Genomic DNA, 20,352 nt, shown 5'->3' on the forward strand with positions numbered 1-20,352 from the left:
TCCAATTAGAGCGAGAACGTGGAGGTCTAGTGCGTCGGAACAGCGCTTGAAGGCTGAGTCCCGGGTTCAAACCCCATCTGGTGCCATTTGCAAACACTCCTTTCAATCTCCTCCAATTAAATCCTCGAAAATAATGATAAACTGTGAATATATGTCCATCGGCCATCTCCGAGTATATCATCTCCAATACCTGCACAGACGTTCTATTACGTCACAAACGCCTCGTCGATAAATATCAATTAAATTAATGAAGTTTAATCGCTATTCATTCACAAGTTGACTTCCCTTTTCTAAAGCCACACTTATCTTCACCCAAATACTCGTTTGCCCTCGCCTCCATTCGCCTGTTCAATATCCCCAGTGCCACTTTCGCCGCATGCGATATTAGGCTGATAGTCCTATAATCTCCGCATTCCACAGCTTTCTTCTTTTTCGGTAGCGGAAATAGAACCGTCGTCAAGAAATCCTCCGACCAAATCCTCATAGATAGTGCGCACTAGTTTGAAAAAACTTCTCTCACCATCCCTTCCTAGATTCATCAGAAGCTCACACCGTACAGTGTCAAAGCCCACTGCTTTACTAGCCTTCATATCACGAAGTACTCTCTCTATTTCCGAATCTAATATCTCCGGCCCAAGATTATCTTCCTCCACTGCACTTTCCTCCTCTAAAGTCAATCTCTCTGGCCTGTTTCTTTCGTCATACAGATCCTCCACGTATTTCTACCATCTACTCTGTACTTCTTCTCGCTCGGTTAGCATCCTCCCATCATCAGCCTTAATTTTTGTCATGGATTGTGCTCTTTTGCCGCTCGATAGCGAATTAACTTTTGCGCACAATTCGCCAACCTCTCCTTCTTTCTGAAAAGTTTCCATTTCCTTACAATATCTTTTCCACCAAGCCTCCCTTGCCGTCTTAGTTTCAGGCCATAATCGATTATTTATTTGCCTTCACTTACTTTCACCCTGCTCCTTGTCCACGTTCTTCCACCTCCTTCTCTCCTCCATTTCTTTTATTATTTCCTCTGATGTCCACGACTTCTTTATCCTTCGCCTGTCAACGAAGCCAATTGATTTCTCAGCCACTTTGATTATTCCAGTTGCAATATTATCCCACCCTTTCTCTACCGTCTTGGTAATTTCTATCTCCCGTATACTAATGTCCACTAGTTCCTGATATTCTCTCCTCATACTCCCCTTCAGGGCTTCTACGTTCCGTTTCTTCGCCTTCCTAACTTTCATAAGTCTTTTGAATCTTACGTTGAATTTCATGAGCACTAGATTGTGGTCCGAATCCGCATCCGCTGCAGGGAAGCTGCGTGAGTTTTTCACACTGTTCCTAAACCTCTGTCTTACTATAATGTAGTCTATTTGATATCTCCCCGCATCCCCTGGACTTTTCCACGTGTACCTTCGCCCTTTATGAAGATTGAACCGCGTGTTTGTTTCTCCTACAAAATTCTGCTGCTTTCTCTCCCCTGTCGTTCCGTATTCCTAGACCAAAATCTCCTATTTCGTTTCCATCCCTCCCTTCCCCGACTGAGGCGTTCCAGTCCCCCATCACTACCAGATTTTTCTTACCCGGTGAGTCTCTAATTATTTCCTCGAGCTGTTCATATACCTCATCTACTTCTTCCTCCCTATGATTGCTAGTGGGCATGTAAACTTGGACCACCACAACATTGGTGGGCCTCGCCTCAATTTCTACCACCAGAATCCTAACGCTTACTTAGTCTATACCTTCCACACGCTTACCCATTTTCCCGTTCAATACTAAAGATACCCATCCTTGACTTTCCTCCCCACCACTATATATTACCCTATAACTATCACTCCAATAGTCCCCGCCGTCCTTCCCTCTCACTTCGCATAATCCTAAGATATCTATCCTCCCTTTATCCATTCCCTTTGGATATTTTCCAACTTCCCAGCCCTCATAATTGTCCTCACATTCCACGACCCTACATTTATGGCCGAATTCTTCTTCTCCACCTTCTTGGTCTTCTTTTCTTCTTTCTCCATTGCTGCTGCTGACGATGATAAGTCTTTGCAAGGATTTCGCATGTCGTATCCGCCCTTTGCGGACGGGTCCCGGGCGATGAGATTCCGAGGCTCATTTGGTTGTACTCCATGTTTTCAGGGAAAGGTAGATGGTAGGGTTTCCCACTTCCATTCCAACAGAGTTTTTTTTACGTGACACCATCACGTGAACTACCTTTCATCTGGCTCCTACCTTCGACCTATCTGGCATGGGTGGCCCTACCTGGTGGTATAATTGCAAATTAATCCCGCCAGAGCAGCTCTATGGGTAATTGGAACGCGCAAGCCTTTCCAATGCGAAGAGAACGAATCCCAAGGGAAATGCTTGATGATATCGAAATCTCAACTTTTCAAAGCTATTCCTTTTCAAGTATCATGCTGGACATATTGATGGGAATGGATCGCTACGCAGTCATCGCCCCGCGCTTCGGACTTCACGAGAAACAGATTAAAATGTGCCCTCTGGTGGCGAAAACATTGAAAAATAGGGAGACATTGCCAAGTTCCCATGGTGATCAGGGAGGATCCCATTGCCTCGAGTGTACGCGCAGTGTCACCCCCTGCCAGTTACCTACCTGCACAGTCTCCGGAGAGTGCAGCAGGATGAGAGGATGGAAGAGGATGAAGGTCTTGTGCATGCTGAATTCCTTGGCCCACTCCTTAGCGCTCTCGAAGAATTCTGCAAGAAATAATGAAAATTCACTCCACTCATCGAATGCAACTCAATACTACGGGAAAGATTTCATAATTTTGTAAGACAAATTGGCAGTTGATGTTTTAGACCGTACCATCAAAGATAGAGAGACAATTTTAATGTCCCAGCATCAGAAACTCCAGCATTATACAGCATAACTACAAATACAGTAGCTGTATGTGAACTTGAGAAAGAACGGAAAGGAACTGTTAGTTAAGAAATTAATTAATATAGTACACGCATTACGTACATTTTCGAAAACATAAGGAATACTATTTAAATTTGACTGAACTGCGATCTTTACCGGCAAATCAGTTACAATTCCTCGATTATCCCCTTGTTTGTAAGGTAGGTACTTAAATGAACGTGAAAAGGGTACCAGCAATGCATTAACTAAATAGATTATTACAGTCACACATAAAATGAATGCATAATTACAAGGCGTTAATGATATTTCAAGTATTATATTTATCTTACATACATGTATAAAAGGTAAATATTCATCAAATTCTCCATTACTCTGTCAGTACGTGCATACATTCATTAAATATGCAATAATGCATATTTCATGTGATTGTGATGCGATCTCCTCCAAGTTTCTCAAGTAAGAATTCAAGACTATCGTAGATGTAATTTCATAACGGACGAGAATGGAAATATTCTAATTGAAAACGAAGACAAAGCCGAGAGATGGAAGGAATACCTGGAAGAATTATAAAACGGAGCACACTCAGCTCAAAAACTATCGAAAAGAAAAGGATGACACGGGAGCGAGCATCTTAAGATCGGAATTTGACGCTGCAATAAGGGACCTGCGAAATAATAGATGACATTCCCCAGGAAAAGATGATATTCCAGCAGGGCTCATCAAAATGCAGGAGAAAAGGTCTTAAATCAACTGTATAAAACAATACGATATGTACTCAACGGAAGATTTACCTAGTGACTTCGAGAATAACATCATCATTCCCGTAACCAAAAAGAAGGGAGCATAGAAGTGCGAAGACTTTAGGACCATAAGCTTGACGACACATGCGTCGAAAATTCTGACAAGAATAATTTACAGGAGAATAGAGCGAAGAGCAGAAGAATTCCTAGATGAGGACTAAATGGGATTTAGGAAAAGCAAGGGCACAAGAGAGGCAATTTTAGTTGAAGCAACTTAATTGGTCATATTTTGAGGTATGATGACCTGATGAAGACAATAGTTGAAGGACAGGTGGAAGGGAATAAGGGTAAGGGACGGCCCCGAATGAGTAACATCGGACAGGTTATAAAGGATGTAAAGGAGAAGAAATATATAGCTATGAATAGATTAGCGGATAGGAGAGAGGAATGGAGAGTTGCGACAATGCACCAATCCTAGAATTGTTGACTAATGATGATGATGATGATGAGGCAGGAAATGGCGACTGAATTTCATTCTTTTGTTCAAATTTGCAAAAATTTACGTTTCCTCCGGATAATTTTGTTCGCACATTTCTAATAAAATCCAATTTTCTTCCATTTCACCGATTCAAATGGACCGTCGCAACCAGGCGTGAATATGCAATCGTAACATATCTGGAGGCGAAACTTATGTAAGCTAAACCTACCGTAAACAGTAAGCCATTGCTTCAATAACTGTGAAGACGTATTTAAGCCTTCCCTGCACGTTGAAATTCAACTCACACGTTGACCTTGACCTACCAGTCAATTGGTAGGTCAAGGTCAAAGAGACCGTGAAAATGACTGGTCACATAACTAATCCACGAACGAATCCACATTTAACAAAAAATAGAAAAAAGATGCGAAACGCAGTGCGACTTCCGATCTAAATTTCCAAAGACTTAATCTTCAGTTTACGATTAAAAATTAACTTATTCATCATCGAAGAACTACCCTGTCATCATACGTATTGCTAAAGGAGTAGGAAAATTATATTAATGTTGCAATAAAAGATCAGGAATCGACAATTTAAGAAAAATGTGTTATTAATTAATCGATAGGTACTATGATCCGACGGTACCATATCTATATAGGTATATTGATATAGGTATATAGATATAGTACTGTAAGTACATAGATATAGTAATATATCTGTATAGGTAGATACTATAATCATTGATCCGTATCAGCGAATGTGCGAAAATTCCACGGTGAAAAATCATTCGCCTCGACCGGAATTCGAACCCGGATCCCCCGATTTCCGTTCGAGTGCTTTCGCCAGTTAAGATACCGTCATCGGGGAAATGTCATGGCGTTTCCTCCTCAAAATTCACTCAGCTTCCCTCGTACGATTCATCTTGGATCCCAAGGGCACAATTATGTATCATTTCACTAATCGTACGCCAGTCACGTGACACAATAACGCGTAGTCATTGAGACTCCCAACTGTCTGTTGGGACAATCTACCGATTCGATCGATGGATTTTTCTTCCTCATAGGAAAATCCACTAGGATCGGTAGAAAATTAATAGCTCACGCTTGGTTTCGCTTATAGTAGGGCCCCCTTCGCTTCTATAGCGTTGGGGTGTTTTTCCCTCGTCCCGTCCCTTCCGTTCCTATCCTTTCCCAGAGGCGTCGGCGGCCTCCCATCGCGGCGGCGCCTCTATCCTTTTTCCTTCACTTCCTTCCCCTCCCCGGGTGATCGGGCGTATAAGCCACTGGCTTGGTTCCTGGCCCCGGTGCGTTGTATCCTTCGAAGGGTTCACCGAGAGCCCTCAAACTCTTTGTCTGTTAGGACAATCTATCGATTCGATCGACGGATTTTTCTTCCTCATAGGAAAATCTACTAGGATCGGTAGAATATTAATAGCGTGCGCTTGGTTTCGTTAGTAGTAGGACCCGCCCGCCTTTGTGACGGTGCGGGATTCCTCGTCCCTTCCCTTCCTTGCCTATCCCGTCCCTGAAGGCGTCGTCGGCCTCTCATCGCGGCGGCGCCTCCTTCCTTGTTCCTTCCCGTCCTTCCCCTTCTGGGTGCAGAGGAGAAAAGCTAGCGCTTACAGTCCCTGCCCCAGAAGCGTATTCCCGCGATCCCGCCCTGGAGTCTCGTTTCCACTGTCTGTTAGGACAAAAGGTAGTGACGTCACCCGCTCTGGACGGATCGGAGAAATCGATTTTTTTCAAACACATCTGGCCCAATTAAAAAAGTTGTGGGACTGATCAAAAACAAGGACTAAAAATTTTAGACCTCTAGGCGAACCCCTGACCCTCGCTCAAATGCAATTTACGGGGGGGCGGTCAAAAATCGAAAATTTTAATACACTATAGTCATTTCCAATAGATATTGCCGAGTTACTGCCATTACGACAAAATATTTCCTGAATTTTGACGCATCTGCTACCCTTAAGCCACAAAATGGTCAAATTGAGTGCGCATCCGAGAAGAAAATATTCCACGTAGCGTGGCGGATAGGAGAGCGGCAGGCCGCTCGCTTCTTCTTCCCCTCAATATTCTTACCCTCCCACTCACAGCCCACGTACCCCCTCCATAACCCTTATTCCCCCTCCACTACAGCAAAGGGAACTTTTTAGGGAGAAACTTATTAGAACACAGTGCACTTGAGAATGTTTTAGAGATTACGAAACGCATCGTTCGTAAATACATTTTGTGGAAATATAGTGCAACGCCCAATTTAATAATAATGCCCACCACATAGCGCCGAGAATCACACGTCTTATTTCGCATTAAGTAGCTAACTTAAAGGAATGAATTTTTGGACGGAACATGTTCTTGTCTTGATGATAAGTTGATCACTTACTTTCTTTCGATGCAAATTCAGCAGCATGTCCCAACAGCGGATGCCCTTTGGGTCCTGGAAGCCTCTTTGACATCAAAAAGACACGAAACCACGCCTTCAGCTTACTCAGGATAGGAAGGGTAATGCAGAAGAGCATAACGCTCCAAAGAACCTGTGAAAGGGACGTAATGGAAATTACTAAAAAGAGTATTACCAGTGGATGATTACAAAAAGTAATGGATATTCTCGACTCCTGAGATGATTTGTGACATTCAAATGTGGTGAAAAGAATTTCTCATCAATCCACGGTGAGGCCATCGTTAAATTAGATTTGAAGTGACGAGGAGAGATGAGAGCCTATGCCATATAACATTCCCCTTCCAATTTCAACCTATCGCCAGTCTTTTAAACATTTATTTGGATACAACACACGCGACACCAGTGCCTGGCTCACCAGAATATCTAGATGACTTTCAGTTCAAGAGATCATAACCTTCTACTCTGAAATAAATAGTAATCAAACGTTTAAGATCGTTGAAGAGAAAGCATAATTTAATTTATTACTTACATAATTTAAGAGGAGAATCAAGGCCTCAAGTGATACTGGCAGAACTTTTGCTAGAATGTATGTTTGATGCTATAAGTTTAATCTAAATGACGTTTTTCATTTGAATCCTCGCAATAAATATAGGATAATGACAATGTATTTATTTTAATTAATGTTACAGTGTCCATCGCTTTGATTCAATGCTCACAGCACATCTGAATTGACTGAATTCTTGAGTTGGATAAGTGAAGAAATTTTAGTGACAGAATTTCGTATTTGTTATATCTATTTAGAAATTTTAAAATATAAATTTTCGAATCAAATATGATAGGATTCCATTTCAAAATGCCCCACTGCCCTATTCCAAATTGTAATTTAGAACTTGGAACGGATCTTTTGGCATTATGTTTGAGAATCTTTTAGAATTAATTGGGAATTTAGACACGTGTATGTACAATCTTGGGAGATTGGCATTGCATCGAAACGAAATCGCATTTTATTTCACGCAATTGCCTCAAGTCGGAAAATAAATGTGCTCCTCGCACTCCATATTAATGTCGTACCTAACTAACTCGCATGTCGTTGCAAGAACACGGAGGCCAGCGGAGCACCCAACATACAGCACTGCACATTTAAATTCAATTACCATAAATAACTTCAACCTAGCACTTGCACGACACCTGCTTTTCTCCATGATATGAACCTCTCGATAACGAGCGCATCAGGTGACCAAAACGAGAAGTTAAATGGAGAATAGGTTATCTGCAGGCAGTGAACCTCTTATGGTCGAGTTTAAAGAGGTTTACTCCAACATATGATTATTATTCGCTCTGACACGAACCACTCATAAAACTGCTAGAGGACAGTCAGCATAAAGAAACGTTGCCACGCTACGAAGTTCGGATGGGATCGAGGATATTGCGATGGGGTATGTCTGACGCATTGGCTTGCAGCCTCGATAGTAGTTTACAGCAGAAAATCTTCCATCAATCCGTGCGTGTGGTATGGATTGACAGAAGTCGCAAGACAAGTGTGCCCTCATCATTCGGCTGTCACGCAGGGGCGCAGCTAGGAATTAAGGCTAGTGGGGGTTGCAGGCGCAACTAATACTGGGGTGCTTGGGGTATTGCATACCCGCCAGGGTAAGCGAGACGTACACAGGCCTTCCGCCGGAAAAAAATTAAGATAAATGGTTCAAAATGGTGATTTTTACGGCCTTCTGAGGGATATTTACTTAATCCTCACACTATTCTATAAGTAAGATTAATCCAATTAAGTAAAATAGATTTAACTTAAAATTTCTGTGAGCTCTGGGGGGGGGGGGGGGTTTATCCCCCAAAACCCCAAATCCTCAAATTGCCATCGAATTGTCCTCCAAACAGTCCTCAAATTGTGTGTTCCCAAACTGCCAAGTGCGCTTCAAACAAGGTGAAGTGACCTCGGGACAACATTCGCCTTGCGGAACAAAGGCGCGGAAGCGGCCGCACCCGGAGTGCAGCAGGTTGCTCTCCTCGCATGGGGTTACTCCGCTGTTCATCCAACTGCGTGTTTGACCTCTGTTACAACACCTGTCCACGCGCACTGCTCAACACAAAGGCACACTCGACGCAACGTGGTTCTCTCGGGCGAGCCTATCCACTGCCGGCGACCTCCGGAGTTGCATCTGCGCATGCGCCCTAAATTAGGATGGCCCAAAGCACCTGCTCAAGCGACAGGACGCATTCCGAGAGAAACGTTTCTTACGCGCAGTTATTTTTATATTTTGAATGGCATCAGCATTTAAACATAAAACAATTTCATCTGATAACTTTGTCCATTTCTAAAAGAAGCATTGACTCCAGACTCTTCAGCATTTGCTTCAGCTTTTTCCTCCTTTTGCGGCGGATGTTTTGAGAGAAGGGTCTTTCACTTTCCACCGCGCCTTCGTGGTATACAACACCTCGCAGCGCCGGAGGTCTGATATGATCAGAGAAGTGGCTTTCAGTTAAATTAAATGTCCGTGAAATATTTGTGCACATTGTTTTTCAGCTGCTGAATTCAAAACTTTGATTGGAGAGCCACTGTACACGGGTCTCCTCCCGTTGATGTGGCAATGCCTTGCTCATAGTTGCCCTCTCTGAGCGAATATAGAAATGGCCCGAAGACCAACAAGCGACGTTTCTGCGAGACCAATTCTCCTGGAGAATGTTCTTCGCTGCTGAAGCGAATGGAGATAGCAATGAAGACGCCATCGTCCTTCCCGCACGGTTATTAATATTGCCACAAGAGGGAGCATTTTCATCTGTTTTCAAAAATTGCCTTAGCGCGGCGTTGAGATGCAGGGCGATCCACTTACTTTGGATATTTGCAATATGTCGTTTGCCGTCGCGAGGAATTGAAAGGATTTGATAGACCACACCATCAGGAATAATAATAATAAATAAATAAACGAGTTAAAAGAATAACCAATAAAAAATATATATTGGTTAAAAAATATACAGAAAAAAATATAATAATATTAAATAACCCAATAAAAAAACATAAGAATACATTATGATCAATAATGCAATTATTATCAATGTGATGGTCATGTTAAGGCCAAAATGTCTCTCAAAATTTAGTTTTATGTTTCCATTTCACGCAAACAACACAATACTCCCACCACAGAACACGTGCGCTATTTTTAATAAATCATTGTCAACTGGCTGGTTTGGGTGAGTCTATGCTCACAGGTACAGCAAGGAATCGCGCCTTCGGCGCGACCAGGACGTGTCGAGAGTACACATTCGAATGACACAGCCCCACCTATCGCGGATAGACTTTGGATCGCTATGCCTGTCAGCGCCGCGAGTGCCGATTTTGTGAAGTGATTTGTTGAGTGCGCGCTGATTGGGAACACATTAAAGGCCGTTTTACACGGGGCACGTACTTGCGCAATCTGCCGTGTTTACGAAGGCGCAGTCAAAATTGCTCCGAGTAAAGCGGTTAATTGCTAGAACACATGCGAGAATGCGCGGAAGTGAGATGGCAAAATTATCTAATTTCATTCATACGTTCACGCAATTCCACGCCATTTTAGAAATTAATGCATTTCTAACCTGCGCAATTCCGTGCCCCGTGTAAAACGGCCTTAAGAGTAGTACGATTACAGAATGAGAGACAGGCGTTCAAATCTCTCCCTCCGCTCACTCAGCGGGCGCCCAGAGTCAAGAGGAACTCAGAACATTTAGAACTGACTCATTAATAATCTCTGTAGTCACAGGCTCAACTTTGTGGAAGTTCATTTCAATGAATAAAAACGAACAAACTTTGTATGAATCCACCAATTTATTTACGCGGTACGACTAGTTTCGGCGCAGCGGCGTCATCCTCAGGGTATCTGAGGTACCACGAAAATAAATTGTTGGATTTATACAAAGTCTGTCCGTTTTATTTATTCGAACTTAGACTCGTTTTCCAAATATCAAAGTACCGGGTTCAAATCCCGGGAAAAGCCTCCGGGCACTCCCAAATAAAACCCCTGATCATTCAGAGAAAGTAACTGAAACCCCTTGCCTGAATTCGTATGCCAGTGACTTGGTATGTGAAGAGCTCTAGCCTCACCGATTCCTACCCACCTACTTGTGGAATGAGTCCTTGTAATGCCTGAGCACGGCTGCCCTACTCATCGTCCCACGCCGTGCGGGAGTATTTTTTAATCGGATTGTCATGTTGGAAATCGGAATAGGGTGGTTTCCTATTATTTTTTTACTGCCTAAATCGAAAGATTATTACTCCTGGAGTACGTATTTCACGCTTTTAGATTTTTATATGACGATATCTATTTTTCGCGATTAAATGAAAAGTGAAAATTTTCAAGCGCGCGAAAACGCGACAGCTAAGTATGAATGCCGGGAAAAAACTCCGCGTGACGTCGTTCTGCTTCCCGCTGCTGCAAGTGAGGTGACCTTGGGGCGAGGCTCTGCGCTGATACGACGCAGGATGCTAGCAGGTAGCTGAGTACCATGCTAGCTGGTAGTGCTTGGCTTAAGTAAGGATTATTAATACCTTATCAAACAAAGAAAACTTTCCGACCTTAGCCAGTTTTAATAAGTGATTATTAAGACATGTCTCCCTGAGCTCTGCGCCTCATACAAGCATTGGTAATCTCAGACGATGTATAACTCCTATCTTCTCGCATAGAAACTAGGTCCCTGTGACGTCACGTGATGTGGCATCGCATGGGCGCCAATCTGGCCTTTTTCAAATGAGGATAAAAATGGACCATTGCCATTTGTCTAAACCGGTATTTCTAAAACGAAATAATTTGTATATTATGAATACAGTAATGGTGCGTAACGAATCGCAATCAATGCCTTTCGTTTTCTTTGATGAAAAAAACTACCCTATTGATGGTTAATAGAGGCAATGGAGAAATAGTGTGAGGGACAAATAACGCGTTTAAGGGTGATCAAAATAGAAATGGAATTTCAAGAGAAGAGGGAGGGATTCATTTGGAGGGGATATTCTTTGGGGCGGTATTTCGAGAACACTGCACATGGGTTTGGCCCCCGCTTGCTGTCTCGTCGGGGAATTGAGATCTGGACGGCGGGTCTAGACCAGCAGAAACAACAAGCTGTTTAAACGCTTCCGATGCGTGCATTTCGCGTGAAGAGCATTAATGTGTTTTGAAGAGGCCTAATTCGCTATTTTTTGACTGAAAGGGAGTCGAATGAAATAAAATAAATAAACCAACTTCAACTGAAGACAAAAAAGGATAAAAATGAGGTAAGAACTACATAAAAACATCTAAAAACATGTTATTTCCTATTAAATAATAAATTCGATGAGTCAATAAATGGACAGCGGTGATGGAGATTGAAGTACAGGACGAAAACCCTTGAACTCTCGCTGCAGTCCAAACACCACAACAAAAGAAAAAAACTTTAAGCCATGTTTGGCAAGTGACTGGCTAAGCTGTATCTGACATCACAGCAACCTCGTGGCCAGAATGGCAGTTTTTATTCCTTACTTTCTTTTACTCCGGGAGTGATTTTCTAACAATACTTTAAAGGTAATTACTCTGCTCAAAGAATTTTCATTATTTGATTGATGCTTTCGGATATAAAATGAGAATTTGGAAAAAAATTCGGGAAACAATAATTCGATTCAATAGATACAAAACAAGTCAAGATGCGCGTTAAGGAATTGAATGAATGGGTTTTAAGGATGATTGAAAAGAAAGCGGGCATACAAGAGAGAGAGGGAGAGAGAGGGAGAGAGAGAGAGAGAGAGAAAGATACGATATAAACCTGCCTCGACCGACCTCTTATACGATAATTGTGATTGTCGCGACAGAAATGATTGAATAACAAGAAGGGGGTTTTCCCAGAGCCGAGAATGAGAGAGTGGGGTTTGAGCGGAGGAAGAGCGGAGAATATCAATCAACTTCTGCATCACGTTCCAGTTTCGATGAGAGGGGGCGTGGCTGCTGGCGTCATGAGTTTCAATGGGAAAGCCTCCAGCGTCAACAATCAGTGAAGCGCATAAATGCAGCGTTGGAAAGTGGAAACAATAATTGACATATATTGAGAAATAGTTTTACATGAGGGGACACTGCTCAAGGGGTCCTGGGATCGAATCCCTTTCGATGCCAATAAAGGCGATGCTTCGTGGAAATGCGAGCATCAAAAATGCCAAATGAAACATTTGCGCACTCTCCACATACACGCCCCTGAGAATGTCCAAATGTGCCCCCGTCGATTTCAACGACTTACCATCCGTTAGGGGAATGGCTCGCCAAACACAAGGAGCTGTTTCGACGAAACATGTCGTACGGACGAAATAAATCTGTGGAAATGAACGAAGTCTCCTTTTCATTTTCGTAGTAATTTTTTTCTCATGGACAATTAATGTGAGTTTCAGTGCAGGCACCAAATTTGCCGCTGACGGCGATGTTAGTGCAGGAATGGGGTCATAGGGTAAAGTCCTCTTAGGAGCTCATATTCACTCGTGTTGCCATCCGACACAACACCTAGCACCTCAGAAAAAGTGTAGATCCTGGGTAGAGCAGTGGTCTGCGCAATAGCCCAGTCAGGCAAAGGACCGCGGTTCGATTCCCGGTCCATGGGAATTTTATCTCATGGCAATCGATGTGAAGGAACTTGATATCACAAATCCTGAATTTGTGATACGTGTTTTATGATACGATAATAAGGAATATACACGTCACAATTATGCAGTAGTAGCAAGCTATTTTTTGATCCTGGATATTCATGTTGCACTCTCTTTATATAAACTTTCCTTGTTCACTTGACGTCAATGTTATCGAGATGAAAGCACAATGAACGCATGCAGTGACTCCATCATAATGTAAAAAGTAGAGGTAAATACAAAGAAATAATATTAGCTGTAGCAATTTACTGTTTAGCAAGGCTTTTGGATAAATCCATTCATAAAATCGCAAATGCATTGCATTTGAGAAATTTGAATACAGTAGGAGTCACAAATTAGAGGAACCACAAAGTATCGAAAATAACGACAAAAAAATAATCAGGCGGCACAACTTTGTGAAATTTCCTTCGCGTTCGAATATGAATCGTTCGTGAACGGTTGGGAGGGCAAAGAGAGCAGGAAATGAGAAGAAAGAGTCGAGAAAGGGAGGGAAGACCTTTGATCAGAGCGCATAAGGATATCGTACCAATTGCGCCACAGCGTAAGCAAGCAAGTTCGCGTTTCGCTACTTTCCCGATATGTCCAATGCGAATGCCCTTATCCATTCAGACAGCTTCATGTGCCCTTCACTGGCACTCGGAATAATCGACAAATCGAGACGTCTCATTAAGCAAATGAAATTGAATGTGCAAATCCCTTCTTAAAAATATCAACAAACGAATTTTCACTTGGAATGGGTCTTTGTCGTTCGTTTGACGTACTCACTGAATGCATATTATCATATATATATTCGCATACTGCCTGATCGAGCGCAATGGACACTCATGAGCGAGTGCAGCATTTGCAAATATTTAATTTTTGCTTTTGAAGACTATACCCAGAGAAATTAAAAGTTATTATTTAACTTATATCTTACCATTATATAATATAAATACGCGCATAATTGGCTAAATATCAAGAGGATAAGATATGGATGAACAAACATGATAAGAATTCCACGATATCCCGAAGCATTCATTACATATCTTGTACAATAAAATTAAATGTTTATTTAGTTACGGCCCTTTACGATGCACAATTATCGACATTTTAGAGTGCAATTGTTGCCATATTGACCCGAAATTACTTCATAAGACAAGGGGATAAAATAAATATCATTTACCTCCAACCTAATGACACCAAGAATTAGGTGGAGTTACTTTAAACACGATTAAATTGCTATACCTCACAATAATAAACAAAGTGAAAACTATGAATAGTATGAGTGAGGATTTAACATTCCCTGTTATTGAAAAAAAGAGCATCACAAAATATATTTTCGAATGAATAGACATTTTTAACAGCATAGAGATAATCGGCAGAGGATTACAAGCAAAGTAATCCAAGCCTAAGTTACACATGAACTATATGCAAATTGTGATTGATTACAATTATTACTCACTGTTCAAAAAATGCATAGAATGTAGGTAAATTAAAAATGGAAGGCTTGATGAGAAACACTCTTTCCATGCTTTGCTAATGCTGCCTTCACAAACACTGCGCTTAAAAGTTGATCACTCTGATCCACTCGCATTAGGGAAGTGCGGGGCAAGAGTCCGTATGGGGCGAGATTCCTTTTCCGAAACATTTCTCGAATGCCGAGATGATGCCACATGTACTGAATCAGTTTACATTAACGTGACCTAATGTAGCAAAGGGGAAGACAACGAACGACAGAGCGTGAGTTTTTCTTATTTTTCATTTCTACGTGGCGTTGATCTAATTTGTAGGACCGCGTAATTTTTATTTGTGCTTTGGACGTTTATTTAACCACAATTATGTTTATTGTTCCCTTATATGCATTCTTTGCCTCAAAAATTCAAGCAGTTTGCAAGTTCGCAGCTCACCGTGCAGTAGTGTTATGGCGTATTGAGTGTAGTAAGTGCTCTTAGTGAGTGAGGACTCTTACCCCACGGGCTCTGACTCCAGCCCCATGTACTTGTTTGATAATTGTTTCAGGTGTTTTATTCGTAGATATAATTGTAAGATAAGTTTGAAAAATGAACTTACAGTTGGAGCACCTCTTGAAACTCATTTCATAACGATCGATTCGGGTTTCATCAATTCGAACATTATATTGACTAGCTGAGACATTTTAAGAAAAATGCAAAACTATCTGCTGATGATTCAGTCTTGCTAATTTTAGACAACCGTACCTCCCATGTTTACCTTCCTACAATAGAATTCCGTAAAACTCACTTCATCCAAGTTATGTCTTTACCTTCTCATAGCTCACACAAAGCTCAGCTAGTAGATAAAACTTTTTTTGGCCCTCTGTAAAGTTTTTACATATGTGATAAATGAACGACGTCTAACCCCGGAATAGGAATCACTCGGTTCCAAGAAGCAATACCATTTGGGAGGGCCTATGAGGAAGCAGCAATAGTCGGGAATGCAACAAAGGGATTATAGACTTGCGCTATTTACTCACTTGGCCCATAAGTGTTTTTTTGAGTCTGATTTCCTTCCTTAATCGGCCTCAGACACGTTGTATTCGAAACGAAGAGAGGATGAAATTTAAAAAAGAGGGAACTCCGGGAGAGAAAATGAACATAGAGAAACTTTTTTACCCTTATAGATATTCCTCCCTTAACTCATTTACCACATTCATGTCCATTCAATCCTCTTCAATCTTCCACCCCTAAGAATACTTTGCCTCGCAGACATTGGGAAACACATGTCTCTCTTGAGAACATTAGACATTATTAAAAAGCATTACAAGCGAAAAAGCGGCGCAAAAACTCAAAGTTGGGCTGAAATGCTCACGACTTCTCCTTACACCCAGAAACTAAACGTGAAGATATCTAATAACAAGGTAAAAGGATTCATCACTAACGTATTCTGACGGTTTTTTGACGGCAATCGGGAATTCAGTTCACCGGAAAAACTGATGATGGCCATGGGGGTTGTGGAAAATTGTACTCAGATGCACCGATAATGTCTTGTGAATGTAAAATATGGAGGAAAGAGCCGAGCACCACATATTCTGGAAAGAGAGAGATCACATGTGAAAACTGTGATTAGGAATTTTGCCCCGTAATGGGATTAAGACTCTTTCCCCACGTGAGGGGCAAGTTCACTATTTGGTTGTCTTTTACATTTATATGAATAATTGCAGTTTTTAATTTTTTCTGCAGCAATGGAAGATAAGTATTGTGTTACATGTAAAAGTGAACAAATTGCGTGAAAATAAAAATTATTTCTCAAACCTGAATGCATGATTTTTATAATTGTTTGTTAGATGAGTACCATGCCCTACTTAAAATCGATACGTTAAAATATGTGTCTGAATAAATATCGCAATCAATCAAAATATCAATTGGAAACTTGAAAGTTTCATTAAGAAAATGACGCCATAAACATCGAACAGGAAAAGACGTTTTATCACCAAAATCTATCCGAAATATGGCAGCGATTTCTTTTATACCACGGCTACTCAAAATAATTAAGATTAACAATTCAGATTCACTTTAGTATTTTCGTATCGCACATTTTGTGAAATTTTAAATTATTATCCGTTGAAATATATGTAGTATCTAAGGGTAGTCGTGGCTAAAACAGCGAACATTACGTATCCAGAGAATGTCCAGTTCCATTACATTGCAGTGACTCCCTTCGGAAAAATGACATGCATTGGATATCCGAAAGACAGAAATTCCTCCGTGGCAATGGTGGTGTTCCACTCATGGCTGTGGCTGAAGCAGTCATTGGAGCAACCGAAAGAAAATCTGAATACTAAGATGATTTCTCAAATAGATGTATTGGGCACACGCATGCTAGAATCTTCGGACGGAACCAGGGGAACTCGAATAGATACGATGAATACCCACATCAGTTGGGGTAATACGGTTAATAGCAAACTCGTAGTAAATGCACGGCAAGAATACATCCGGTTATGTACAAGAATAATGTCCTGAGTTTTCGCCGAGTTCGATTCATTCGAGTGCAAATGCTTTAACTTCAGAGTTTGCATTGAAATGGGAAGAAATTAATTTATATTAAAGTTTACAAAAATATTTAACTTCTATATAATATGTGAGATTAAATTGTTGGAATATTCACTGTGGGAAAATGTTCCCCTGAGACTTTTTCTGAGCAACTGTGCAGGATTCTACGCGTCTCAGGTTCATCTATTCTTCAAATGTGAATTTCACCGCCGGCAAGTTCGAAACATGGGGTGGATGGTTTTGAGCGGTGGGTTGACAAAGATGGAGGCTGGCACACTCACCGGGAGCAGATACATGATGTTGTTCCGCTCTTTTCGTCGTCGGCCGTCGTGTCTTCGTTCCCTTCCTGCCGCTGAGCAAGAGAGCAATCGCGATCAGGGCGGACACTGACTGAGTCGGGTGCTCGACAGACACCCCCCTTTATAGATGAGCGCGGCGGAGGGCGGAAGGGAAGGGGGGGGCGGGGGGGACACAGCGTGCACCCCGTGACAAATGACAGGCACTCCGCAATGCAACGGTGCAATGCAAAACGTTTTGTGAGCGTCCCTTTTTCTCTGCGTTTCTATGTGTAGTCGTCTCCTGATTTATTTATATAATCCAAGTGTTATCGCTAGAAGCGTATTCCTCACGTATATAACAAGAGCAAAAAAATCGAAACACAGCAAAGAAAAAAGAAACCAAAATACGCATTTGCTAAAAATAAATTACACTAAATAAAATTTTCAATCGTTAGAGAACAAGATACTGTGTACCTCTGAGTAATTATATGCACTGTGGTTGAAAAATAATACAGAAGATTCCGGTTAATTGGGACACATCGGGACTTGTGCACTGTGTCCCAATTAAGCGGCTGCCCCCTTTAGGCGAACTATCCTGTATATGGGCATAAACAAGCGTTGAAATGATGGAAAGAAGACTAAAGAATGTTTATAATGCAACATGAGTTTATTAAACTATAAATTTGATTAATAAATCAGCGAGTTAAGTTAATTTATTATCATTTTTAAGAATTATAACAATTTAGTTAAAAATATTTTTCACAGCCTCGGGCGACGCTGAATGAATGTCTTTTGCTAAGTCCTATTAAAGAAAAGTCCTATCTTCTTACGGATAGAGTTACAACAAGAGCTTTCAAAATAGGGAAAGAATAGGAACATTTGTGAAAAATAAGAGTAAATCAAAGGAGGGAAACATTAAAAAATAGTATTATGAAATCAAAAAAATTTAATTTTGTCGGGAGTCTATGTCGCCGACTCATGACCCAATAAAGCGGCATGCTGTCCCAATTAAGCGGAGAATACTCTGGGATATTTCTCTATTGGGTTCTGTTCTTCAAGATCTGCCCCAATTATGCGGCTGCCCCAAGTAACCGGTGGACCCATTAAGCGGAATATACTGTAATTAAAAGCAAAAACGTCAATTTCCGAACTAGTTAGCGCACTCTCGTAACTGTGCGACAATTCCAAATTCAGCTGTACTGTTGGAGGAGTCTGAAATAAAACATCAGCAAGTGAAACTGGATGAACGTGAATTAATTGATGGCTGGAGGAACTTGCCAATCTTGTGAGGTCACCGTAGCAACTGCTCTCAACACCCACCAATTCATCTGGAGCTTTATTCCGATTTACTTTCTCAAATTGTACGACTAATTTTGCATAATATCAATGTCTCCACCTCCAAATATTCCTCCTCTCGATTCGTGACCCCTTTTTCTCGTCAACACATCCAGTTTCCTCGCGTCCTCATTGAAGAATTATTTCGAGCACTTTGCGCCATGCTTTTTGCCCGCATCAATTTTACAGCCAACTTTTTTGGAAAGGGAGTCGATTTAAACCCCTCGGGTTTGAAGCACGGAGTCCCTAGTTGCCACCAAATGCCATAAAAACCAACATTTAAATACGTATACTTAGTCTATGGTTTTATTCATGGGGATCGGGTTAGTGTGGTGGCTGGAGTGTTGGCTTCCCACCCGGCGGGCTCGGGTTCAAATCCCGGTAGTGGCAGAGAATTTTCAATCAGCTGTCGGTCGCCTCCTCCAAATACCATACCGTTTTATTCATTCAGCATTTTCTCATTGACATCTTTCGATGTAAGAGTTATTTCTTCGCCAGCTAGAAAAAGAATGACCTTTGCATTTCCTTACTCGAAATCACAGCCGCAACAGCGGATGGTGATTGTCCCATCGCATCGGGTTCGATTGGGCACAGCGCATCAACGGCGCAGTCAGCATTGACCACGATGGCTATCGACGAAATCTTTGCCTGGGGGCCCGTGAAAACTTATTCATGCATCAGAGTATGCTCTCCAAAGAAATATCCTCGAATTAGGGGGAGGAGCAAGAAAACTTATTGGCCCCAATCCTAAACGAAGAAAACAAAGAGGCCTGCGTGAGCTCTACCCTCGCCTATCCAGGACAAACTTCAGGTTTAGGAGTGGTAGCCCGGAGTAGAGGTAGTGGTAGGTACCAGGTTCATAACCGGATGTATCCTCCGGGACCTAGAGTCAAAAAAAACCTCACGACTTAGCTTTTTTTAATATTTGGATGTTTTCGAGTAACCACAGGAGTCCCAAGGGAAGACATTGCGGGAGAATTTGAAACAACAACGCCTCATTTAGCACAATCGTCTTCTTCCATCCTTAACACGACTTAGGGCAGAAACACTGAGCAGATGGCAGCACAAAATTGAATGTCATGATACTGCAAGCATGTATTTGCATCATAGCTGAGGTCAGTGGCGACACGAGGGAAGAGAAATTGAAGAGAAAGGAGGAGTTGGCGATAAGCAGCGCCTCAGGAATAGCGCCAAGGGGACAACGCCACAGCGTCCCAACCGACGGACGGAGTGATGAATCAACGCGCACCACCCAAGCACGCTTCCTCTGAAAAATCACCGCCGGGATCAGAACCCGCGCTCTTTGGAGCAAAAGCGCCCCCTAACCCCTCTAACAGATTCTCATTTTCTCCTTAGATCTCTGATTGGCAGTAGTCATAACAATGTCGATTCGTGATTCCATTGTTCTGACGTTGAAGAAGGCAATTGTTCAAACAGTATTTAGCTGATATAGCCTGAATCACACGAGCATTTTTTTTCGTCGCGAAAGTGATCACTATCGCGATCACTGCGCAAAATGATCGTCGCCGGCAATTGTTTTTCGCGATCGCGATGAGGATTCCCATCGCTATTTTTCATCACTCGTCCGGTCGCTTTTTCCGTCGCTAAAACCGTCACTAA

The 20,352-nt window shown here is 41.9% G+C and overlaps 1 protein-coding gene across 2 annotated transcripts in view; it reads right to left on the bottom strand.

The window, feature by feature from the left end:
- The window catches only part of LOC124162377 (cytochrome P450 4C1-like), a 41,368-nt gene extending 23,870 nt beyond the window's left edge, over window positions 1–17,498 (bottom strand). For both annotated transcript variants that reach the window (XM_046538893.1, XM_046538892.1), the window contains exons 1-3: window positions 17,401–17,498; window positions 6,476–6,626; window positions 2,615–2,718 (exon numbers count right to left, since the gene is read on the bottom strand). In XM_046538893.1, the coding sequence (XP_046394849.1) occupies window positions 2,615–2,718; window positions 6,476–6,626; window positions 17,401–17,415 (270 nt within the window). In that variant the 5' untranslated portion in view covers window positions 17,416–17,498. The remainder of the gene's footprint in view (window positions 1–2,614; window positions 2,719–6,475; window positions 6,627–17,400) is intronic.
- Between the last annotated feature and the right edge of the window lie 2,854 nt (window positions 17,499–20,352).

The sequence above is a fragment of the Ischnura elegans genome, chromosome 7 (genome assembly GCF_921293095.1).
Source record: "Ischnura elegans chromosome 7, ioIscEleg1.1, whole genome shotgun sequence".
Classification (NCBI taxonomy): Eukaryota; Metazoa; Arthropoda; class Insecta; order Odonata; family Coenagrionidae; genus Ischnura; species Ischnura elegans.